This window comes from Amphiura filiformis, chromosome 2, assembly GCF_039555335.1.
Source record: "Amphiura filiformis chromosome 2, Afil_fr2py, whole genome shotgun sequence".
In the NCBI taxonomy this organism is placed as follows: Eukaryota; Metazoa; Echinodermata; class Ophiuroidea; order Amphilepidida; family Amphiuridae; genus Amphiura; species Amphiura filiformis.
The window spans coordinates 30,144,308-30,171,304 of record NC_092629.1 but is presented as its reverse complement, the minus strand read 5'-3'; the positions used below and the strand labels follow the sequence as shown (position 1 = coordinate 30,171,304).

The 26,997-nt window shown below is 37.7% G+C and overlaps 2 protein-coding genes across 2 annotated transcripts in view; one reads left to right on the top strand and one right to left on the bottom strand.

Annotated features, from left to right (window-relative positions):
* Positions 1-919: 919 nt before the first annotated feature.
* LOC140139738 (uncharacterized) lies at positions 920-19,086 on the bottom strand. Its single transcript, XM_072161447.1, is given in 14 exon segments — positions 920-1,367; positions 1,901-1,994; positions 3,152-3,294; positions 3,899-4,120; positions 4,474-4,682; positions 5,225-5,353; positions 5,528-5,709; positions 5,712-5,781; positions 7,819-7,917; positions 9,214-9,300; positions 9,813-10,064; positions 12,375-12,461; positions 13,448-13,563; positions 18,916-19,086. Coding segments are annotated over 14 exon segments (1,929 nt in total). The 5' UTR covers positions 18,923-19,086; the 3' UTR covers positions 920-1,135.
* Positions 19,087-22,641: 3,555 nt separating this feature from the next.
* The window catches only part of LOC140146074 (uroporphyrinogen decarboxylase-like), a 32,453-nt gene continuing 28,097 nt past the window's right edge, over positions 22,642-26,997 (top strand). Inside the window, exon 1 of the mRNA XM_072167823.1 lies at positions 22,642-22,712. Within this exon, the coding sequence (XP_072023924.1) occupies positions 22,689-22,712 (24 nt within the window). The 5' untranslated portion in view covers positions 22,642-22,688. The remainder of the gene's footprint in view (positions 22,713-26,997) is intronic.

Below are 26,997 nucleotides of genomic sequence, written 5' to 3'. Positions count from 1 at the left end.
GTTATCAACCTATTTGATCGTAGTACAGTTGTTATGTGAGAGGAACTGTCGTGATAGATTAAAATCATGCTTTTGTTGAATGCATTTGAGTAGTCCGCCATATTTACGGTATGATACGTCATATGCACAGTCTCTATTCAAGTATGGTCGTAAGATAGATTCTGTGGTATCGGAGCGGTGTGTGTAAATTCAGCGAAGTTTTCTACATGCTTTTATGGGTCTGGGCTTTGCTAAAATCCGGGTACCCCTTTGCTAGAATGTATTGCCGAAAGCAGCAAAACTTGGATGAGCTCAGTGAACCATTTTGGCTGTACTCCCTACCGAATGTCAATTGTATGTGACGTCGAACATGTGACTGGAAATAAAATGGAAATAGATTGAATAACCAACTTCTTGTATCTAATATAGCTGAATTTATACTCCATCGCTGAGCGACGAGCTATTGGTATTTGGTTAATGAGGTAGCGCGATTTTCCCAATGCAATAAAAAGCACGCTACCTCATTGGCTAAAAACCAATCAGTATCGCTCGGCGATAAAGACGGGTCGAATGTGATGCTGGCGATCAGTCGTCCATCCCCGGGGACTTTTTCAAGTATACCTGATAATTTTCTTCCCTACAAATTTTCAACAACAAAAAAATCAAATTTTGATGACTTTTTGAAAGTTCTGTATACATGCCAAAAATTGTTTCACTAATATTAGTTTATATTTTCACCAACTTTATTTCCAGTCTCACGGAAAAAACCCTTCATTTTAGCCTTCTCACCAAAAGACCCCATTTATTTGGTGTCTGAAAATCTCTTACAACAGACTCCTAGTTTCGAACTGATGTTCGACCAGAGTGATGTTTAAAGTATCCCAAGGCATATATATTGGATTATTTCTACAAAGGCTACACTTTACTATGCTTTTTAAAAAAAGTCATAATATCCAAAAGTTACAATCACGAAGCTGGTGAATTCACATTTGAATATGAACATGTGCTTCCATGTGAGATTAGGGATAATTGTCATAACATCCAAAAGTTAGAATCACGAAGTTGGTGAATTATTATCTGAATATGATTATGTCCCGGGGGAATATGTCCTTCCATTTGAGGTTGGTAACATCATAAATCATATTAAGAGTTACAATCACGAATCTGGTGAATTTCCATTTGAATATGAATATCTCCTCCCATGTGAGTTTGTTGATAATGTTTTTGAGGTAATCGACGACCTAGGTGAAGTCGCCAGGTTGTTGCATGATTTACTCAGGTATGCCGGTTTCATGCCCAAGTACCGCCTGTTCTTGTGAAGTACGTCTTCTGCTAACATAGACATCAGATACGGTGAATTCTCGTGGCCTGCAAATGGCTTCATACGCCTGAAACGATGGAGAAGACATACCAATGTCAATATGGGGTAAAGTTTGGAATTCGTTCGCAATTCTAGTACAATTGTTGGCACTAAAGGTAAAGTTTGGAATTTGCAATGCAGTATTTGGCCTATGAAGGTTTACACAAATTAAGGTCCCTCCACCAGTACGTCACCCTACCAGCTATAATATTATAGCGGTCATAATGTTCGCCAGCGGCGTAGCGAGGGTCATCCGATTTGGGGGGGGGGGGCACAATAGGGGGCACTGGGTCTGATGGGGGGGCACAATTAGCCGTTTTTGGCAATTTTCCTATGGGATTTTCTAAATTTTGTACATGTATACTGTTTAAACTGTTCCTATACTATACATGTGGTATTATATAGCCCTTTCCCCGCCCGTGGAGTGTCATTAGATTTTAGGCGACTCCCCGAGCGTGAGTTGCAATAATGGCTAGAATGACTCTACGCTGCAATGTCCCCCTCTATAGTCAGCATAATACAAAGGGACGGTTGCCTATTATTCCATCCCATCGATCTTACCTTGCTCTGAGCTCACGCTTATTCTTTCTCTTATTAGAAGTTGGAGAAATGTGGCGTGAATTGTTGGCAACTACTATAGGATCAGTTACAGGTTCTGTAATAAACAAAACATCATTATTATTACGAAATACGTCAATTAAGTTAAAACCGTTAAAAAAGCTGGTGAAATGAATATTTAAACTACGTTTTGTTTACGAATGTGTCGCTATAAATTGCAACACAACACATTTACTTTGAGAATTGGTTTTTAACACAATTCACCACCACATGAGAGAATTTCATACAAGATTTGAACATTTGATCTTTCATGTTTTTATTCCTGTTATAGATCTATTGATTCATAAGTTGGTTGATTCATCATTGACTTCTTGAGATTGTTCATGTTTTGTTTTCTCGGTTTGTTAAAAAAGCCACTATGACAGCAACAGACGTTAGTTGATCTGTGTGATTTTTTGATATAAACTCCTCAACAAAAGTTTGGAAACAAGCATCTGTATTTCAGATTATTTGTGACATGTTCATATCGTATTGCATATCAATGATAGATACTTTATTCCTCTTTATAATGACACCACATTTGAAACAATCACCTTTTTCACAGCTGAGTACACGTCTTGTGAATGTAGTAGGGTCTTAGACAGAATGTGCCAAATTGACAATTATTCTGAGCTCAAAAAACACTAGTCATTAACCTCAATAGCGGGTGGAAAACCCATACGCAACCACAACAGCCAGGCACCTCTTTCTCACGCTGCTCACCAGCCTGGTCACACGTTGCTGTGGGATGGCATTCCTTTCGTCAACCAGGATTCATCGCAGGTCATTCAATGTGGTTGCATTGGCTACTCTGGCATGCACAGCACAACCATGCAAGCTGGTTCCACAAGTGTTCAAGCGGGTTGAGGTCTGGGCTGTTGGCAACATACTCCATTCTCTCAACTCACATATTCTGTAGGTAGTCCGTAGTCGTTGACTGTGGGGGCGAGCGTTGTCATCTAAAGGATTGCACTCGGTCTCAGATTTTGAAGATACAGGATTACAGCTTGCTACACAGAATGGTCAATTTGGCACATTTTCTTTGAGACCCCCTACATTCACAAGACGTATACTCAGACGTAACAATGGTGATTTCATTGTAAAGGAGAATAAAGTAGCTATCCATCAACACGATATGAACATGCCATAAAATAATCTGAGAGATAGATGCTTAAAAAAACCCTTCCCAAACCTTTGTTGAGGAGTTTAGCTTACCAATGGGCAAATCTTCAACTTTTTCTTCCTCAGGAGTAGGGGCTGGCTCGGCTGCATAACGTTGTCTTGGCGACGCACCCTCGTCTGGATCTTCTTTCTCTTCCACTTTCTCTTCTTCTATAAGGCCCATTGATATAAGGTATCTACAAGAAATCGACACACGTAAACACATGTGATTTATAGTGCGCTATATAGGCCAAATCTACAGACTTACGCAATGGTACAGACACATCCATTATTGACCAATGGACCGATCGCAGCTCTATAAGTCTTCTATAGGAGCAAAACGTTAATCAGCCATCATTTACAAATGACCATCGCAACTTAGGATCATCTTCCTGAGTTTTCGACGTACCGAGACAACAAGATAAGTCAGCGGGATGGACGAAATCAACAACCTTAGAAGACAAGTGTCCTTCAAGGTCTGAGTTAATCAGAAGAACTGAAAGATCGCGTGGCTGCCCCATAACGCACCGAATGACCTTGAACCACATTGTGTGTTCATTACGTGTCTAAATGAAATTTTAACCACGTAACCTCATTTATATTACAATTCAAATACTTGTTTGTAGTGTGCGCGGTTGGGTATAATCATATATTGAGACTCGCCAAATATTCTATAGAAAAAATTAATATTACGATGTATGGTATTCCTATAAATTACAACATTTTCTGCAGATAAAATACCTTAGTGTGATCATAGATACTAAAAATAAGTATCTATGGTGTGATATATAATTTAGTTACCTTCGACTTGGCTCATCAATAATAACTCCTTTGTCAATTAGAATTTGACAACACTCTTTATATTCGTGAAATGCAGCAATGTATAAAACTGTTGAATTGTTTCTGTCTTGCAAGTTGAAGGTATGTTTGTCTGGTGTGGAGCCATCTTCCGTGAGCCCAGCTTCAAGGAGTATCCTTAACATATTTGCATTGCCTTTGTTGGCAACGTGGTGTAAGGGTGTTCTGAAAGAGATAACAAGGATAATAGTAATTGATGTAGTACTATTATGTGTTTAATTAACTAAGACACAACGCTTTTGATTGTTATCTTGAAATAGCCACTTAACGTTTTAACTGTTATCGAACTAAAATAGGATGGAAATGAATACACCCCCATCAATATTGGGCTTCTCCTTCTCCACATCCCCTCCGCCGCTCCTCCAATCAAAATAAGAAATCGGCAAAATTTAAACTTATGGGGCATTCAAATTTAGGCAAATTTTCGCAGTCGTCCCCTTCCCCTTGAAATCACTTCACTCCACCCATCCACAAACACTTCCTGGCGCCGTCACTGAACTCAAGATCCAATATCCTACCTGCCCTGTTCATCTTTTACACTGCCGTCACATTTTGCCCCATTCTTAATCAACATTTTAACGGTTTCGTCTTTGTCGTTAAGAACAGCTCCGAAGATACATGTCTGCTGCTTCTTGTCTTGCAAGTTGATGTTAGCGCCACTTTGAATAAGAAGTTCACACATCTCACGTTGTCCTTTCGATGCGGCGTGGTGCAGGGCTGAATATCCCTGTGTATACATAATATAAAATTATTTATTCATGATCTGATCCAATTAGACCAAAGTTAAGAATAATGAAATTAAGATATAGGCAAAAATAATCACAGGACTTTGTGTCTTCTGACTGATTGACATGATTGGCTGGAAGATATGTCTCAATTAAGCATTAGGTCTATGTAACCAGTGAACACATGTGGTATATTATTTGTTTACACGTTTTGTTGTAATGTTTAAGATATTGTTAAAGACACTATTGCCAAAAGCTTGGCACGACCAACTTAATTGCCCAATGTGTTACAAGTGCCTAAAGGCAATGCCATCTATGTCATGTACTAAATCGCCTATGGCTATCAACATCTTTATGTGATCACTTCAGGGAAGATGTGAAAATTCAAGTTTGTTGCAGGCAGTGGTAACGTGAAGCTGAATTTATACTCCATCGGTAAGCGACGAGCGATTGGAATTTGACTCCCTCATTGGCTAGACACCAATCGCTCGTCGCTCAGCGATAAATTCAGCTCAACGCAGTGATATCTAGTCTTTGTACAAACCTTTGAATCTACAGCATTTTTGTCATCGCATTTATCCAGTAGCTCTTTACTTATATCAGTATATCCGTACGACACAGCGCTAAGTAAGGCAGTCTGTCCAAGATTATCTTTCTTGTTTATATCACATCCCTGAAAAGGACAAAAGGAAACATAAGTTATTACCTAAGCAACTTGCATTCAATGCAAAAATGTATTCAATGCAAAAATGTATTCAAATGTAGCGAATAATCAAGTTGTTATTCACATGTAGCGAATAATCAAGTTGTTAATGACAATTTTCACAGTTCTGATTTCAGTTATTACCTTATCGATAAGCATCCGAACTATGTTGATATTGTTCGACTGGATTGCATAATGTATCGGTGAGAATCCGAATCTATCCGCCATATCGATCACTTTGGCGCCATCTTGGATGCCATCTTTGTAGTTCAGCAGTAACTCCACGCATTTTTCAGCCTTTTGCAAGACGCAGCAGTTTAAAGGGTTCTTCCAAGGTTGTCAAGATCGTTAAGATTTGGCTCATATTCGAGGAAGACGGTCAACACGTTGTCATTGCCCTTTAAATATTAAAGAAAAATAGATAATACCTTTAGTTAATACAATTGATACACTACCAATTAAATGCTTTTTTATTGATAAGAATGCGACACAATAGAACAAAGTTTTAATGGTAGCCGGTAAGGTTTTATCATAATTCAGATTCTTTCTTACATTGAGGTACCATTAAATTAATCTGTTTCTACATTTCGAATTATATTGCTCCAGCGGTTTTGGTATAATAAGACGTGCACATAGAAATGCCCCATAATTCCACTTTTAAGCAGTAGCCCCCCTACCTTAAAAAAACAAACAAATCTTTTGTGTTAAATTTCAGTGGCTGATGAGACAGTGCTTTCTTCTTATGCCAAAATATTTGTTTGGCATAAGTTACAGTCATTTGGGTTCCATTCGCATCTTCTTAGTTGGTTTCAAGCATACTTGACTGATAGGGAGCAAAGTGTAGTCATTGACAAGGCAAACTCAGACTGGCTCCCAGTCTTATCCGGTGTCCCTCAAGGGTCCATCTTGGGACCCATGTTTTTTTTGTGTTACATCAATGACATGCCTAACTGTACCCGAAACAGCACAACTGCATTATTTGCTGATGATTCCAAATGCTTTAGATCAATCCATAGTACACATGACTGCTTGCTCCTTCAGGATGACATAAATTCTCTTTATAAATGGGGCAAAACATGGGACATGCATTACCATCCATCCAAATGCCAAATAATTTCAGTCACCAGAAAAAGAAATATGGTGAAATTTGACTGTCGTATGAATAACAATATTTTATCCAGAACTGATTCTATCAAGGATCTTGGTATTGACATTTCATCTAGTCTTGTATGGAATGACCATGTTAGACGTGTTGTCAACAAGTGCAATAAAAAGTTGGGTATGATAAAACGTGCAGTAGGTTTTAATGCTCCCGAAAGGGTCACAAGGACACTTTTTACTGCACTGGTCAGGAGTGATGTGGAGTATGCCAGCTCTCTCTGGAGTGGTACATCAAAACGTAATCTTCGATTAATTGAAGGCATCCAGAGGAGAGCAACAAACTATACTCTACATTACCCTGATTTAGACTATCGTGAGAGGTTAACTAAATTAAACCTCCTTCCTTTGTCTTTTAGACGTGAAATCCTTGATCTCACATTCTTTTTTAGATGCAAAATGGAACTTTATGACCTTAATCTTAACCATTTTGTTGTTTTTAACTCCACTCAAGGACCGTCCCACCACCAGATCATCTGCTGACCCCCTATTGTTGATTCCCAAACGATGCAAAACCGAATCTCACAGGGCATCGTTTTTCAACTGTATCGTTCCCCTGTGGAATCAACTTCCTCTCACAATTAGATCCACTGTCAACATGTCCTCTTTTAAGAGCCAGCTCTCTGAGTGGTACAAGAACAAACTAGAGGAGAGTTTTGATCCTTACAACACACGCTCTTGGGTTACATGTTGCCAGTGTTCTGGTTGTAGGCTTGTGTAGGTTTTTTTTGTTTTGTTTTTTTTTCAAATTTTTTGGGAGGGGGAGGGGGTGTCCTCATTGTTTTGATCCTTGGTGGGACTGTCCTAGAGGTGCTTTGCACCTGTTAGTCCTTGCCTTTCACTGGTGCAAAATTTTATCTCTACTTCCTTTTTTTTTTGTATGTACTTTTGAATATTCATGTGCAATATATTTTGATGTAATATTATAATTATTGTATATACCAGTGATAAAGTGTAATAAATAAAATAAAGGAAACTTGTGAGGATGAGGCTGTCGATCTGATCAATATAGATAATTAAGATCAATTTCTGATGAATAATATGAATCATTTGATATAGCCTACAAATATGCAAATCATATCATTGGTTAACTTTGCAATTGTTGTAAATGTGCAGATAAACTTTATTTACTCTGCATGTTGACTTCATAGATGCTATAAGCCACAATACTCTTATTTTAGTTCAATAAATTTGAATAAATCATTTGACATCCAGGCATTTGTATATATTATATAAGCATTAAACGAATTGTGCCCTGAAAGATGAGCATGACTTACCTCACCCGCGACCACGTGGACGGCGGTTTGATCAAATTTGTCTTTGATGTTCAGAAGTGATCGATTGTTCTCTAACAGTAATTTTGCGCATTGATTATCCTGCATGAAATACAAAAATATTAAACCAATTTATTTCCAGATTAACAAAGCATAACCTAATAACATAGCCTAAATGTAGCGTATATTAAAACAACTATATAATAACAATATAAACAGTACGTAACTTACATTATAACATATCATAGCAAACATAGTACGACATCAATAATTAATTAATTTATATTACTAAAATTAATTAATTTAAACAAACGTTCATGAATAACATCCATTATTGCTATAGGGAAAACGGAATGGATTAAGGGTAAACGCGTTTGTATACCAAACACAATGTAAAGAAAAATACAAAACAAAGAAAATGAAAGCGCAAAATTCAACTTAAACAAAAGTTGGAACAGCATATTAAAACTGACACTTGTTTGAAGCGGGTGGAGAAGCTTTTGTCGCAGATTATGCAATTACCCAATTCAAGAACCTCTTCTTTGGGTATTCTAATGAGTTTAGGTAGAGAATGTAGACATGTAACTTTCATGTACGTTAACAGATAGTACTGGAACATCAGCAGCCACAAGCTCATCCCTCAGACAGCATATTTTGTTGTCGTAGAATTTATCAGCAAGATCAGCGTCACAGATATGGGATGGAAATCAATGCCATGTGGTGTCTCCCGCTCAACTGACATCATGTTATCAAAGACGGAAAGAGATGGTCCGTTGCTAATGGTCAGGTCAATGTATTCAAAAACATGAATTTGCATAGTAGCTACTCCTAGTACATGTAGTAAGATCTTTAATATTTTGACAAACACTGAACCTTTGCGTAAAAGAACACACCGCTAGAGATCGATTCTCTCTGGGTATGTGAAATAGAGTGGCAGGGATGTTTGGAATGTCAGCTAAAATCCGCGTCTTTGTCACTTCCAGTATAGACTCTAAATACAAGTCCGCGTCTTTGTCACTTCCAGTATAGACTCTAAATACTTATTATTTACATGATTTAGAGAGTCTATGCGTCCAGTAAAACAGGTTTCGGTTCGACACACAATGTCTGTTTAAAGATGAGGTCACATAGACTGGCTACTTCAGGTTTGTTTACAGATTTAACAGATTTCCAAATGGCAAGATGAGTGTGTGATGTAAGGAAATGAATGGATTACAATGCTTTAAAGTGTGCTGAGGCTTGTGGATCAACGTCTAGGCGTTGTGCCTGTGCGTAGCGCACTATAAATCACTGCGCTTTTTTAAAATCATATTTGCACGGCGGGTTTACATTGTTGGCAGATATTGTTGGGTCATTTCAGGAGAAATTCACGACAATTCTTTTATTTTATTGACCTACCTTATTGGTTTCTGTTTTATGAAGACCTGTTTTTCCCTCACTGTCTTGAAAAGTCACATCTGCGTCTCGTTGTAAAAGAAATTCCACCTATAGATAAGACATAATAAACAGAAGAAACACGATTAGAAAGTCGAAGCTGTAATAACTGAGAAAAAAATCACTGAACTATGAGTGAAATAAGAATCGAAAATGATCATTTCAGTGGGATTCGTGAGTCTACGCTTAATGCTTAGGGCAGTGTACAACATCCATTGGAAGCAGCACATAAGCAAGAAAGAGCTGTATGAAGCCTGAGAACACATTTCGCTGGATACTGCTTCAGGAGTATAGTGCCAATCTGATAACCTGGACACCCAAACATGGAACCAGAAACCCTGCAGACCACCCTAACATGTAGATGTACTCAAGCAGGACACTGGACTGGAAGCATCTAACCTTGAACTGCGATGCAGGACAGGAGGATATGGAAAGCTGTCGTGGTTCGGGAAAACCACTCGAAATATTAAGCAAGCAAGTGAGTTTCAGGGGATATAGTGTCCAAGTTAAAATGCGACAAACAGTAGAAAGGCATGCATACAAACTGACGAACAAAAACCAACCTTCTTTTCAGCTCCAATACTAGCTGCTACCATCAATGGGGACAACCCATTCCCGTCAGCTTCGTTTACATCGGCACCTGCTCCAAGTAGAACATGTAAAGTTTTGAGGTCTCCTTTGGCGATGGAATATGTCAACAAAGTCTGTCCCTTTTGGTTTCTCTGATTAGCGGTTTCGCCGTCTTCCAGTAATGTACGAAGTTTCTCGTGGTTGCCATCGCCACGATGACAAACTTGGAACACTTCAGTCAGGTTCTGTCAAATAAAAACAAAATTTCATCAACTTCTTTTTACTGATTGCAATCACGAGTACACGTATACGCCTTTCCTATACATAGGGCAGACAACTGTTAATAAATTGCAATCCAATGGAATAGCTTGCAATCCGGAGGGGGCACTTCGATATGAAATGGATATAGGTGTAGGGCTGGCACTTTCGCAGTATTAGGGGCATTCGGCATGTTCGGTGAGAGCAACATGTAAAAAATATGGGGTCATTGGGTGAGAGCATGATTTTTGGCATTCGGTGAGAGCAAAATGTAAAAGATATAGTGGGTCATTGGGTGAGAACATGAACTTTTTTACATGGAACCTATAGGTGAGAGCCGAAACAGCGCCACAGAAACCTCGAACATCGAATTTCTAGCTCTAAATAGCTTAAAATTTCTTTGTTTTTTCAAAATTAGTAACAAAATCAGTGATAAATGAAAGTTGCTTTTCAAATTGAAAAATAAGGGTGTGACAGATCAAATTGAAAAATAGGGGTCTCCGGGTGACAGAATATGTGTTCGTTAAAAACGGGTCTTTGGGTGACAGCGACGCTGAAAAGGGGGTCTTACAGCCCTACATACGCGTCACCTCCAAAGTGGGAGTGCCCCCGGGCTTGGAATACCCCATGGCCAGCAACGATCCCGCTACCTAGGATTGAACCCGTGATGTGCATCATCAGAAGCAAATTAATATACAACCCCTTGCATCACGCTCAGGCCCGTATGCTAGGAGTGTGGACCTTGAGGTAGCATCCTTCAGAAAGTCCACATTTTACTAAACTCAACCCAGAAAGTATCGAAACGATTATAGACGATCAAATATATCGGGAACTGGAATATATAGCAAAAACTTATTTAATGTATAAAGCGCAGCTTTCTCCTGCGCATTTGATACCTCTTGTTGCTCTACGATATCATTTGGTCGAGTTATGAGCGCTTGAGTGGCTTCAAGTCGGATTTTGAAAGTTGCACTTAGCTCCTATTCACGCCAAATGCGTTCGTCATGTAAACCCCCCCACACACACACCCCCACACACACACAATCAAGACAAAGGACACCGATGTGCTCTATTTACTTAACCATGAAATTAACTTTAGAATAAAAATGTTCACTTCAATACTTGCTACCCTTTACTTATCTCTGACTTATCTCATGAACTCTTTCTGCTGACATCTCAATACTTGGTGTGCGCACCATCACTGTCTTGATTTGTGTGTGTGGGGGTGGGGTGGGGGTGTGTGTGTGTATACACGGCGATGCATTTGGCTTGAATAGGAGCTATATGCACCTTTCAAAATCCGACTTGAAGCCACTCAAGCACCCATAACTCGACCAAATGATATCGTGGAGCAACAAAAGAGGTATCAAAATGCGCAAGAGCAAGCTGCGCTTTATATACATTAAATAAGTTTTTGCTATATATTTCAGTTCCCGATATATCTGACCACCTTCGTTTCGATACTTTCTGGGTTGAGTTTATTTTACTATTTTTACGATAATAAGGTCTATAATGTGAGAGAAGATTGACAAAAGGTGCACCTTTTGGTGATTAAGGCATTCAAAAAGTCCAAAAGGGAATTTTTTTACCGGTGTCACAAAAATCTGCGTAAGCGCAGTTTTCATTTAGAAAATGTTCACTTTTTGGAAGTCTCGCACCAAAGTCCCTCCCCTTCAATAAATCATGCATACGGACCTGACACGCTCTCCTTAATTTACAAAATAAACTTTGACATGTAATCTTCAAATCAGCGATAGGCTGTTTGCAAAGAATGATTAAACCAATATTTAAAAGACGTTTATCTCGATCTAAGGAACTGATTACCAGCTGTATTGACCTTGTTAATGTATGTCACCATTGCACTTTATAAAAAAAAAATATCGAAGTAAAAAACACTGCAGTGTTTAGCTAACTGGCTAAAACTGAAATAAAATATGGCTCCATATGTCATCCCAATCGGCTAAATGCAATCTCAATTGGAAATTATGATAACAAGGGCACGGTGGCACAGCAGTACGGGCTCTGCTTTGCAATCGGTGGATTGCAAGTTCGAGCCCCGGTGGTGCCATCGTGTTGTGCTCTTGGGCAAAGCACTTTACCTTATTTGCCTCTCTCTACCCAGGGGTGAAATAGGGAGCTGTTATGAATATTGTCCATTGAGCGCCACCCAACGGTATGACCATGCCTTGTATGGCAGCTGACACATTCTGCAACAGCGGAATAAACGTAAAGCGCTTTGGTACACGTGCACATGTGAAAGGTGCTGTATTAATACCAACATTTGAATAATCATTTACCTCGGTGTCATCCTTATCCGTGTCTGTACTTTTGGCATCAGCATTGTCTTCCTCTAACTTTACAAGAATGAAATTCTTCGTCTCCACCTGTTATCATGGTTGCAATAGATAAATGCAAGAAATGAAATAAAAAAAATATGAAAATATGAATTAGTTATTGTATGAAAAGATAATTGCTTCAGCCGGCTTTATAACACGTCGTTGTTGATTTTGTGTTGTTATGTTGAAAGTATAAGTACCGCAATATTTGGTATTTATAATATTTGATGATAATTCACGCCCTTTTCAGCTGAAGATGACATTAACACATTCAAATGAAGTCTTTCCAGCAAACACAAAACATTTATAAAGCGTTTTAACCAGGCCATATTTTGGGCTTTTGGTTTTGGTAAAAACGTTTTAATAGGCTAAATGTATGGTTATATAAAGGCCATGAAAACGTTTAAAAACGTTCTGTATGAAAACTGTTTTTGAAATATTTTCAAAATGTAATTGAAAAATATTTTCTGCATCATTTTTTTGCCAAATATTTTGTCAACACTTAAAAAACGATATGTAAGAATGTTTGTAGTAAGTTATCAAAAATGTTTTTGAATGTTATGAAAACGTTTTATACCCTTTATTACCCTTTCTATAACTCGACATTTAAACGTTTCCTGACGACAACCTTTTCTAACCTTTCGCGAATGATGTCGAAAACATTTTGTGTTTGCTGGGTTTACGTGGTTACCTCAGTGACAGATAGGAAACCTTAGCGGAAGCTCAAATCGTGGAGTGAATGCAAACTTGGTTTAAGGCACAGATGACGTAAATTAGGTATCCTGAGTAGCTCCAGACTGAGGCTTCGGTGCTCTGTTAGATTTTACAACCTTGCAATTCAAATTCCAAGATCTAGCCTTGTTTGTCATGATCGACCGTCCCTTCATTCCATCTGTACAGCCCGCACACATGCACTCCAGCTTCACGTCCCATTGAAACGGGCCAGCTTCTGAATGGAGATTAACATAATCTAGGCGCTAACCCGTCAGCTTTACAATAATGATAATAGCTGTTAAAGTTACGATTATACTCACTTTCTCGTTATACTGGTCATGACAAGGCGCAGAACAAAATAACACTCGCTCGTTGTTGTATGTGCTGTAGTATTTCGCCTCTTTGTTGTCTACGATACAGATCGGTTTCTTTTGAACTGCAAACAATGAAAACGATAACAGCTCATAATAAGGCAAAATTGTCACGCATACTAGTTTTCTTTTAATTCCATTACATCAGTGTAGGCCTATATTTACTCAAGTGATATACTTTTACATTAACTGAATTGTACGATAACCCATGCTAAAGTCATATAAAAGTCATCCACAGTAAGATAAACTTTTACACTTAAAACTTAAAAAATAAGGGAATTGTAAAATATAAAAGTACAGATATCATTTCATTTCATGAAGTAGCCTAATCTAGGCCAATACCCTTTCTTACACCCTTTCTGCATATCAAAATAATTGGTACCCATCAATATTCAGCAATAAATTAGTTCACAATCGCGGGGTAGGCCTACTCAAGTTTAGTTTGGTTAGGGTGTGCCGCTGAGAATTTGAAAGGGGGCCCATCAATATACCGATTTTCAAGCCGAAATTTGGACTGACCCACTGAACCGGCCCCATGCATTGATATACCAAACTCTAAATTTTTCGGCCATATTTAGGCCTAACCCAAATTGTCGTAATTTTTTGGGGGAAATTTCAAATATGTTGGCTACAGTGAGGCACAATTGGGCTCTTTTCCGAAAATATTAAGAACATTTTGAAAATCGGACTATCCACGTACCAATTGGCCACAAAAAGGGTCAGTATATACCAAAAGGCTGCAAAATGCTACCCATGTTTGCGACACGGCCCACATGGTCATTTGCATTCCCCACGGGACAATCGCAAATCCTAAAAGCTCCTAAATTTGAGGAACTCAAGGGACTCAATTCCGTGATTTATATAATTTCCTTTCCATTTGCTGCAGGAGATGTGGTGCATGTGATGCGATCAAGCATATCAGTCTGAAGTAGGCCCAGATTCTTAAATTTTCATTTTTAGCGTATTCAAGGCTCCACATTAGTGAAACCCCATGGAAATACATTGAATACAACCTTTGGTTACAAAATTACCCGCAAAGTTACAACAATTTGGACACCGCACCGGTACATTAAAAAGCCGGGTTAAAAAGAAAGAGGTGGAGAAACTTTTAAAGTGTAAATTAGAATAATTGAGTCATTCCTAAAATACATGTATATGGTCGAATTCAACGAAAAGTGTACACGGCATGTTCAGGGCCATAACTTAATATTAATCAATTGGCATTCGTTTTTGTATTGTGTTTATTCGCCTTGATCATACGCTTCGCGCCATATATAATAAGACCCCCTTCTGTGAAAAACTTAGACACAGAGACCCCAAAACATGCTATTTTTACCTATTTTTTCAAAATATTTCTTAAAGTATTTTTAAAAACATCTAAATCAGTTATGAAAAGAAGTCATTGGATTGAATCTAAATTGATTTCCTGAAAGGTGTGTATTCAAAGATTTTTCACATATTGGTACATAATTATGAATTTTTTGTTTTTTTTTTTTGAGTAGTATTTTTTTACATTACCTACGATTACAATTTTTCATAGCACTAGATATATCTTTAATAAAAATTCCCTTTAAAAGGAAGGCCAGCCTCAATGCAGAAGAGGTCTTGTAAATAGTTTGGGTCACCGTGAAAGGCATTTTTAGGATCACGCTTACATCCATGTTACATGACAGTCCACCAAACCATCAATGGTGAGAACATGCACACTGAAACAGCAAAAACATTAACTCCTATAACTCCTGTCAACTCTTTAATTCATTACTCCAAATTGTTCTGTATTTTTGTCTTTACTGCTTTTTACCCATGCTTATTATTAAAATCAAGAAATACACTGCAGTTGTTAGTTAATTCGCTATGTAAACTCAACTTACATGCACATTTTATTTTAAAATGATTTTATATTATTTCGCAATGTATAGTTTACTATAAAGTAGATAGTGGCAAGCACATGATAAAGGACTGATCATTCACTACAATCTTCACTTTTAAACTGTATTTCTTGAATGTGTTGATTGTTAGTCCGAAACTCCTGCAAAGCTATGGACATGGCATCTTACCTACTCCATTCTGTAATAGTCTGCATTGTGTGTTTTCTCAGTCCTCAATCATTTTGTTGAATGTAATTTTATGAATCAAATAAAAAAGATAGAAGTGGCCTCACTTTAGTAATGTGTCATTTTACAGTATTTATAATTTATAAAGTAAGACAATAATTTATTTATTTTCTATAAGTGCATGTCAAAATATGGGATATATTGTTCAATATTATAGCTAGCCCTAAAAACTCTATTTTCCATCGGATTTTTCCGTTGAAAAGACAAAACTGATGTTAAAGATAGCAATAATATCATCAATAACATTTTGAGTCATTTTTATCCATAAAACGATACAGGATAGGATAGATAATTACTTTGACTTCAATGTGGTCCATATAATGAAGATTTTGATTCTACAACATTATTAGATCTGTTATCAACATATCAATTATGCACTCACAGGCAACCAAACATCATGCTATGCTCAGTAGTCCACTGATATGACCTCGTTCCAGTGATCATTCCCCGCTAATTATTAATATTGTTGACCATGTCATTTTTTTGATATGCTGATTGCTGAACAAGTTTATGTTTATATGTGTAGGCCTAACCTATGATAACTTTTTAAGTCATAATTAATTCAAACATAACTTTGGCAATACTCAATCGTTTTCATTCGTTGAAACGGCAAAACATACTTTCTTTTCCTTGCAAATCGAATTAGCAGACATCAAAAACATTTCCACCACAAGAAGTAAAAATAATAATTCATACCAATAGAAGAAGGCTATAATCTTAGCTAATCTTTAGTGTACACAAATCCCATCTAAGAATTAGATACCAGCCCTATGGGCTGGCGAAAAATGTAAATCACTAATAATAAATGCGCAACTGATACAAGCTTTGATATGTCCAATACTGAAATGCATTGCATTCGGACATCTTTATTATTGTGTTTAGCTCCCAGAAATTCTAAATGGCACAAAGGTAGGTTTGGTAAAAAATATGCATTACCTCCGAATACATGTTAAAAGCTGTGTCATTTCCACAAACTGAGAGAATAGTAAACAATTGTTAAGCAATAGGTGCAGGGTAATAAACTCTTTATTTCTACCAAGTTTCAATAGCCTGCGTTTAAATATTTCTGAGATGTCAACAATAAAAGCAAGTATATTCGTAGGTAAATTTCGGTAACCGAATGTTACCTACGAATACAATTTGACATCATGACAGTATTGTGAAACACCGCCATTCATGCCAATGCCCATATTGGTACATTAAGAAGGCCTGTATGTTTGCTATCAAATCATTTGTCAATGAAAGTTGCGAATTCACATACATGCCCACCATGCAAAACTGAATACGGCTTAATTGTTGAAAAATATATGTACTGAAATAGACGACGGTCTGCTCATTTGAAAGAAAAATCAGATTCGAAGAAGATTAGAAGGGGATAAATACTTGGATTTGTCAGCTGTCATGTGTGTTTCATTTTAAACGTTTACCGACCTTCTGGTTTCTGAGTAATTTGTGTCCAAATTGGTTTATTCGAAGGTAACTTTTGACGTTTTCGCTAAGTTTACCTACGAATACCATGGACAAAAACGACTTTTCTCATTGTCTCATGATCTAGACAACACAGTGGTGGACCCTAGTATAAAGCTAATTATAGTTGCCCTCAAACGAAAGGCCACAAGACATAACTGACTCCAAGATGGACTTCACAAGTCTGCAATAACGGTTTTAAGCGATTTGTGTGCGCAATTAAGCAAATTAAAGTCACTTTAGTGCCTTTGTTTCTTACTTCAATCCTCTTTCAACCACTGTGAACTGACATTAAATATACATGATAGGGTTTCAAGTATCAATAAACGCACACAAAGAAAATAATACATTCAAAGTGCTTTATAAAATGAAGATTTGATTGCGATATCCACCAAAAGTCTAATTCTTACCTACAAATACTGAAATGTTACTTACGAATACAGCATAATACATGACATGTGTAATGAAGTGTCCTTACCAATGGAAATTAATTGTCAAAAACTTGAAGCGGTACCCCTGGACAATATTATTACCCATATACGGATTCATTCAACAATTATTTATTATGTAAATTTGCTGTTTAACTACTTGTACATCAAAATGAAGTGTTCAAAATCTTGCTAAAAGCATCAAAAAAATTTTGATCTAAGGTAAAAGCACTTATTCATTTGGACGTACCATCTGAAAGAGATCTAAAAACTACAATTTTATTCATTCATTATCATAATAGCAAAATTTGAATGTCTAAACTCAATATAGAAATTGTTAAATCGCTCATGTTACCTACGAATACCCGGGTTTCTTCACCTATCATTTTATAAAGCATTAGGTGTATGCGTATAATTCCTAATATTCCTGAAAACAGATATCCCACTCGTTCTTATACAATATGTAAATTTATTCATACTCATTTGATAAATAAAATACAGAAACAGACCTGAACTTCATTTTCAAAAATAAACTAGCATAAATTTACTAAGATCATATTGATCGCGTTATAAAAACAAAAGCAGATATTTTCTGGTTGAGCTAGCATTTCCCTGACACCCCGTGGTCTACATTACACGAAAAAAGTGTTAATGGGAATATTCCATTTGTTTTAGGTTGATTAGTATTGCGATAGTGAAAGCATCCTAGTGGTATTCGTAGGTAGCATTGGGCCCGGACATTGGGTTTTGATGTCACATTTACTATCACACGTCCTGGATTTATTTTTCAAGATTAGTGATGGCACTTTTGGTTCCTATAAGGCCAACATGCCATGAATCAATGGGCAAAAGGAAAAATATGTGGAGACATTTTTATTTTGGACTTTTATTTTTGGCCCGTGGACACTTTTGGTTGGATTCAACCATATACGTCAACTTAGCTACGATACCTTTTGTTTAAAATTATATGGCTACGAAGGTTCGCATAATTTTATTATACAAAACGCTGAATCTGAGCTTCTTTTGGAATAATTTCATGATTTTTGACAATAATCGAAGTTGGAAGGCCGGGGTAAAAACAAAGTCACCATTTAAACATTTTCCCTTTCGGAATTTCCGGGGGAATTTCATCAAGACAATATTTTCATGGGAAAGAAGAATGTTTTTCACTTCCATTTCTGCAAAAAAAAGTCAATTTTGATTTTGCCACACCTACACACATTATTCGGCCAATATCTCAAAAATAACATTGCCGAGGTTTGCTTCAGCACATCACATATTATTTTCTGTAATAACCCACTTGGTTACATTTGAAGTTACATGTAATAACAATGTATTATAGGCCTACATGTACAGGCATATGGCATGCTATTTTGTTTTCCCTAAAAAGTAGTTTTATGGTACTCACCAGTCATTTCGCTAACTAACGGTTGACGTCGTATTCTACCACACAAGCGCTTCCATGAAAATGTTATAAAACAATTGAAATTATCAATCAGAATGCTTTTTACTATTTTTTTTTAGGTTAAAGTATCGTAAATCGTGTATGTTGCCTTGTACCAGGTATCAATATTGATTGATCAACATGATCAATAATACTAAATACCAATACTATATAATAACTATGCCTATTATTAGTACTATTAGTGTAGGCAGAGTTGCCAAAAATCTTCAGTCCCAATAATCGAAAAAGCCATCCAATTGTTCTTGTAACCTTGTTAATCATTGATTTCTATTTGTCTGGAAACTACTGAAAGTCGCAAGAGCCAATGTTGAAAAGTCGCACCATTTTTTCTTATCATTGGTTTCTATGGGACAGGACATTTTCAAAAGTTGCGAGAGAGAATCTTCAGAAGTCGCCCAATTGAGCTATCAAATCGCGGGTTTGGCAACATTTTAGTGTAGTGTTCTTTATTTGATCTTCATCCTAATCAAAGGCTGCATCACTATTTAAGGTGGGGTTTAAAAGAGAGTAATATAATGGCGTGTTGGCATATCAGCTTTTAAATAGGCATACATGTATAATGATGCCGCTGATGATGATGCCGATGATCAATGATGATGATGAGGAGGATCTAGGAGGAGGCGGATGATGATGATGACGACGACGATGATGATGATGACTCAACGATGACGATGATAGTGATGTAATGATGACGACGACGACGTGACGATGCTGATGACAACGACGACGATGATGACGATGAGTTTCAAGTTCAAGTTTATTTCACCATCATCATATCAGTAACAAAACAAATCGAGAAAAGGATGGTATGACCAGGGTAGGACAATCACAAGAGCAAAGCACGAAAGACGTGATTGTCCTCAGTGCAAAAACAAAAAGACGCCTAGACAACAGACCGTGACGGGGGGGGGTGATGATGATGATGATGATGATGATGATGATGATGATGATGATGATGATGATGATGATGATGATGATGATGATGATGATGATGATGATAATCAAATTAGAAACAACATTCCACGAAGGACATTAATGTTAGAAAAAGCTGTCGAAAAATAAAAAGAAGAAAATTAACGAAAAGGCCGACGAGAACACTATGAAGGATTCCAATGGAAGAAGCTCGGGATGGAAGAAGGGGAAGGAGAGCCCGATATTTTGGACCGAATTTACCGTTCAACTAAAAGTTGCCTATTTTTTCCTTAAATTTGTACGGAGCCCCTAAAGTGACATAAAATAATTGGTAATTTCGAAAAAACATCTAAAAAAATCCAGAAAATAACTCAAGAGTCTGAGTTATTAAGTAAAAGTTATTTAAAAGACATTTTCTCCAAATTTTGAGAAATTATCTCAAAGTCTGAATTATTTTCTCGAAGTTTGCTATATTTTTTCAGAGTTTGAGATGATAAAGTTTGAAACGTGTCCTACAAGTTCGAGTTATTATTTCGAAGTTTAACTATTAACTTGCTATTTCAAAGTTCATTGTGGTATCTCGTGGTTGGATTTACTTTCTCGAACTTTAATATATTTTCTTGAATATTGAGGTATTATATCGGTATTTTGAGATATTATCTCAAAATTCTATTTGTCATCTGAAAATGCCGAGATAATATGTAAGAATTTTGAAAAATTATTTTTAAGTTTGAGTTATTTTCTGGATTGTTTAGATGTTTTCTCGAAATTACCATTTATTATATATCATAGTTATAATTATTATCTCGAAGTTTTATAAGTATTTATTTTTCACATGTCACTTTAGGGACTCCGTAAATTTGCCTATTTTCTCTTGAAAATTTTCACATTTTCAGCAAGTTATTGATTGAGGAATTTTTGAAAAAAGTGACCCATCTCTACCTAAAGATTTCGGATGATGCTGAAATCAGTTAGTGATACCATCATTTGCAGCACCTCCCAATGTTGTGTTATTATGTTGCGTTGTAAGGCTGCGTTCACATAGAAGTATACTATTCGGGTATACGGTGCACGTTTTGCAGGTACACGCGTATAGCTCAAATCGAGCAAGGCAATTTCATAGTACCGGGTCACATAAGGCTACGATCGCATAGAAGTATACTATTCGGGTATACGATGCACGTTTTGCCGGTGCACGCGTATAGCTTATATCGAGCAAGGTAATTTCATAGTACCGGGTCACATAAGAGCTATTCGAAAAGGCCGTATACCTGCGTATAGTTTAGTATAGTGGGAATCGTGCGTGTTCGATTTTAGTGCAGCGTATACCGTCCTAATTTTAAAAACCTAAACCATATGTGGGTAAATTCATTTTTTTAATAGATGCACTATCTAATTCTGCACATTATGACACCTCATTGAATGCAATGTGACCTCAAGAAGTAAAGTTACAAGCATTTGATAAGACGAAGAAAATGGGTAAACTGACATACTCGCTATCCGCTATACGAAATGTACGCTCATTCGATCAGGCTGAGTTCACATAGTATACTCCTATATGAACTCAGCCTGATCGAATGAGCGTATTTCGTATAGCGAATACCGTATACCGTATACTTCTATGTGAACTCAGCCTAATGGATACCCCCGCACCCACCCCCTCCAGAAATCATGATCTGGCGCTATTATATCCTTAAATAGTGCCATTCTCCTGCAAACCCTGTACGCCCAACGGCAAAAAATATAGACAGAATGTGTTTTTGTTGTTGTTTTGAAAATTTTTTAACTCCACTATTTAAGTTCGCCTTTGCAAAACTCTTGATCCCTGTAAGAGCCAAGAGCAGTGAATATCGATCTATGACATTGTATTGAATCATCAATCTACGTCATGAAGGTCGCTGGATCGTTGTTGGGATAAACAAACCGACAAACATTCATTTTGATGTGTTATTAAATTATGCTTTTCTGAAATGAATGGTGATTAAAGGGATTCTGTTGCAATTAGTGGTGAATCAGAATTAACCGCGCCTTTTCTTATTTTGACTAGCCTAAGCCGGGAGCCTAAGCATGCTAAGGGGGCTATCATTTTCTTCAAAAGGGGGTTCCAAATTTAAAAAATGTCGGCGTCAATAAAATTGTGAGCCCCCCCCCCCAATTTCAGCAACAAAAAAATTTATGACCCCCACCACCACCACCAATATTATATATTATATAGCCTACCTTATCCCTAAGGGACCGTTCACAAACACTTTTTTTTTTTTTTGGCGGGGGGCTGATGCAAAACAAACAAAAATCATCGAAATATTTCGGGCCCCTTTAGGCCTACAGATCCCCCGTTGGACATGAAAATTATGGGTCAACCCCATAGAAAGCATAATTATAAACTCATTTTTTCAGCCCCCCCCCTATTAGGAGGGTCGAAACTTTTAAGCCCCCCCTTTTTTTGTATCAGCCACCCCTAAGAAGTGTTGGTGAACGGTCCTCAGGCTAAAATTGAAAAGTCGGTCTTTTTGAATAGACAATCTGTGGTCATCTTGTGACTCCCTACATCATTTTTTTAGTTTGTCATCAAAAATTTTATGACCCCTCTATTTTTCTTTTTTTCATGCCTCCACCCCCCACCCCTGCGATTTTTAGCAGGCCGGGGGGGGGGGGGGGGGGCAAGCGATTTTTGGCGGGCCGTTCGGAAATTTTACCGGGGGGGGCTCATAATTATTGCACAGCCCCTAAGAAGCCATGCATTTTGTAGCTGGTGCAGCATTAGCAAAGAGGAATTGACTTTCAACTTGTTGGATCGAATCAAAATGTCAGCCTCCACGGAAATTCAGGTGAGAGATGAAGTTTCCTGTTTTAATGGCTGATTTGAAGTCAATGCTTGTTGAATGAAATGTGTTAAAGAACAGAAGTGTTATTTCTTTCATTCATTGCGTTCAATCAACGCTAAACTTGCAGTATGTGCGTTTGCCGATAAATTTTATATAAGCTTATGTCATGACATGAGTTATGTAAGCTTAAAAACGGGTGTCTAAAACTAAGACCTAAGATCTAAGACCCCATTCATCATGTTCATCATGTACAAATTCATAGGACCTGTATAACTAAGACCTAAGACCCCAAAACTAAGACCTTTTTGTCATAGCGCTTTCCGTAGCAAAGTTACATCTTGTCAAAGATAGATTGACTTTCATCAAAAAGATTCTGCTGGCAAAATTCCCCAAAACGGCATTTCGGGGGGGTCGTAGTCTCATTATGACAGCAGTTTGTTTTAATGGAACTGCTATCAAAATCCCTCTAAAATTCCATGTGCGATTGTCTCATCACCATAAAAAATCATGGGTCAAGTGAACATGATAGAAAACATATTTATGACTGTAGGTTTCCTTGACCTATACCTGTTCTTTTAAATTTCTAGATGTAAAATATGTATATGTTTGTTCTAGGCGAATTGGTTGATTAACAAACGTGTTAATTAAGGTTTGCCTGGCATACCTACTAAGACCCCAAAACTAAAACCCAAAAACTAAAACCCTAAAACTAAGACCCAAAAACTAAGACCCAAAAACTAAGACCCAAAAACTAAGACCTTTAAAACTAATTGGAGATAAATTATTGCGATATTCACTGTGCTCGGCAGTATTCCGTTTTTTATGGTGAGTGCCCTGTGCGGCATGTGGCAAATGATGGCATCCGAGTCTTGAGTCTTCAATTGTCTAATCAGAGCTAAGTGGGCAACGATATTTGTGGGCATATATTACTGTATAGCTTTGTAGCTAAACTGTTGCGATGAAATAAATCTATTATCTTTTGGGCTCAACTTTTGGGTCATCAACGGTGTTCCACTTAGTAAACAAACAGGAAACAAACTGCATAACAGAACCTGGGGCTACCCCCCTCCTCCTCCTCACTGGGTCTGGTTAGGAGTGGAATCATATATACATGTACATGTAGTAGTGTTGCATTGTCTTGTGTGGATGGGCAAATGAAGCTTTCTTGGTCAGGGGACAAAATGGTTTAATTTTTCATAACAGTTCTGGTGACATAGCTGGACATTTTCCTGGAGTGCATCATCATTTCGGTTTTTTAAGGGAGACCCAACCGACACAATTATATTCTTAAAACGTTATAAATGTGTTATTCAAAACGTAAATAGTATTTAAATGTCAGGTTAAAAAGGTGATGAAAACGATCGTTTGGGGGAAAAAAACGTTTTTTGAATATTACCGTATTAGAACATTTTATTCCCTTTTATACATAAAACCCGACATTTCATAAACGTAAAACGTTTTGTGTTTGCTTGGAAATTACTAAAACCTTTATTGGGATAATGTGCTTGATTGAATTTTGGTGTGAAACATGAGAAGATTTTTTTCTCTTTTGCCCCTTTTCTTCTTTTCAAAAATAGCTATAGGCCTATATACTGAGGTTTGAAATTTTAGTCCAAAATTATAAGGAATAGAAAGCTGTTTATTTTCCTGCCATGTCTGTTGAGCAAATATTAGTCCGGGTGTCGGTCTGCGTGGACATATGTTAGGGTGCATCTATAGCCCCCATAAATTGCATTATTTTTGTCCATAGCCTTAACATGTTCCACTTGTCCCAAAACTAATCCCTACCAAATTTTATTTAATTCGGAGTTTGTCTTATGGGGCCACCACAGGCTTGAAGTCCGAAAATGGGCTTGTCCATTGAAACGTGTAGTAAAGTGAACTTTGCACTCTAAAAACACACTAATATCCTATATAATGCATGTAATGTATAAATGGAAAGAAGAGGGCCATATGAAACTTAACTTTAATACTCTGCTGTGAGATTTGTTTCTTGGAAATTCAGATGAGGGTCAAAGGTCAACAGAGTTCAATGTCAACAAAGGTCAAAGGTCAACCAAATAAGGTCAAATGTCAACAATAAACATATAAATGACATTCAGAGCAAAGTAATACTGCATGTTGTGTAAATCATTGGTCTTTTTATCACTCCTTTCAATAATATCTTGATCAGGGATTTCACACCTTTAAGGAAGCGATGATGCAGTAACCCCCTAAAAGCCTGTAGTCTCTTATCATACTTGTTATGATGGACCATACAAGGAGGAGACCGTCCCTGGTAGCATCTTGCATGTAGCATGTAGATAGTTTAGACAGTAGTGTAGCATGTAGTGTGAGGGGACGACCGACTTGTGAGATAACGGTAAACGTCCTGGTCTACCTTCAAGTGGCGGGGTTGTGAGCCAACTGACTTGTTCAGTTGGTGGCGGACAGACCAGGGTGGCTAGGAGAGGATTACTCACCCGCCTAGCTTACATATGAGTGGAACTGATTCATGATGAAGAACCAAAACAGCACCAGGGTTAAAGCCCCTGAAACTACTAACCCGCCACTTCTTCTAATGGGCCTACAAAGGACAGAGCACCATGACGCTGCAGCCCTAAAGCCAATCGGAAGGTTAGATGGTTCTCCCAGCGCGGGACCAACAAGATGGATGGACACTATCAAAACAGACTGCTTGGCTAAAAATATCACCTCCATAGCAGCAGCAGGAAGAATGGCCAAAGACCGAGTGGTATGGCATGGATTCACCATGGATCAGATGGCAAGGCAGAGTGCATCAGCATCCGTGCCGACGCCTTAGGTCAAGGTCAAGGATGCAGTAATGTCAGCTAAATTCAAGCAACCTGGAGCTCTCCACAAAGCCAGGTTGATGGCAAAGCCCAGATTTCACAGCTGCCACAAGGTACCAGATCACAACCGCCCATCAAATGCTGAAAGTGACATAATTTGTTATCTTCACCACTCTGATCTACAGTTTGTGGTGGTTGACCTGCACTTCAGCTGCTGATGCCCCATGGCATGACCTCAATCTGTTTCACAAGTTGCTCATGTATGAGGCCCGGGGTATGAGGCTGTGAATCCAGCCATTTCTTCAAGTGCAATTAAAGCTTTGAAGCATCACCTACATATTGTATGGTAGGCCTACTTGACAGGAGAGATGGTGCCCCTTGCACTGTTTAGCGATAGAGTGCCCACAGATGAGCGACGTGCACTCTCATTGCAGTTAAACCTGCAATAGACATCTTGGCACCTGAGAAGCAGATTGGATTAGCCTTTGGAAAGCCTGAGTCTCCAACCAACATCACCACTGCAACATCTCTTGGTGACTTGGTCAATGAGGACTCATGGTTCACTATCCACATCCTGCAAACAAACACTGACTTTCTTACTGAAGATGTTGATACTTGGTCAAATTCTCCAGCATATCAAGAATCCTTTGCCAACATTGGAGCCATCAATGTTATCAACAACTGTGCAGAACGCAGTCTAAAGCTTACTTCTTGGATGCAGCAAGAACGGAAAAGCACTACCAAAATACACTACAAGTTGTTTTTAACTAAAGCCGCAAGAATGAACCAAATCGTCAAAAGCGCAAATCTAACACTGATGATTAAAACCAGACTCCTCTAGAAGCACTGAGCTTCTTTAAATGAATGTAATAGTGAGTGCTGAAAATAGCATTTTAGGATTGTAAAGCTTTTTTACATAAGGCAGCTATTACTAGATACAGCAATCAAGACTGCAAACATAGCTGCCATTTACAAAAAAATATGCAAATGCTTTGGAAATGGTCTAAAATATCTGTAAATTGATGCACTTTAGTATTAAGAATACGGCAGCTATAATAAACCACACAAAGTATATGAATCAAAATAGCTGCCTTATGAAATTGTGGTATAGTTTATCATAAATGTTCCGATGGTCGGTGGCCCCATAAGACGAGGTCCGATTTCTATCAAATTTTGTGCGAGGTTTATTTATTTTGATAGTGAAACACATTTATGCTATGGACAAAAATCAGGGTTAACATTTTAAAAATAGGGGGGCTATAGATGCACCCTAACATATGTATATGATTATGCACGTCATATGTCCTTACGACCATGGCCTCCAGAAAATTTTCTGCTGTCTGGGAACTTAATGACAAGTGCTGGAAATTTTCTGTGAAATAACTGAAATAGGCCTATGTGCGCGTAGCGGACATCACGAGCACGAAGTCTTAACGCAATCTGAGCCTTATTTTGGAACAGTTTTCTATAACAATTTACATCCTTTTTCACAAAAA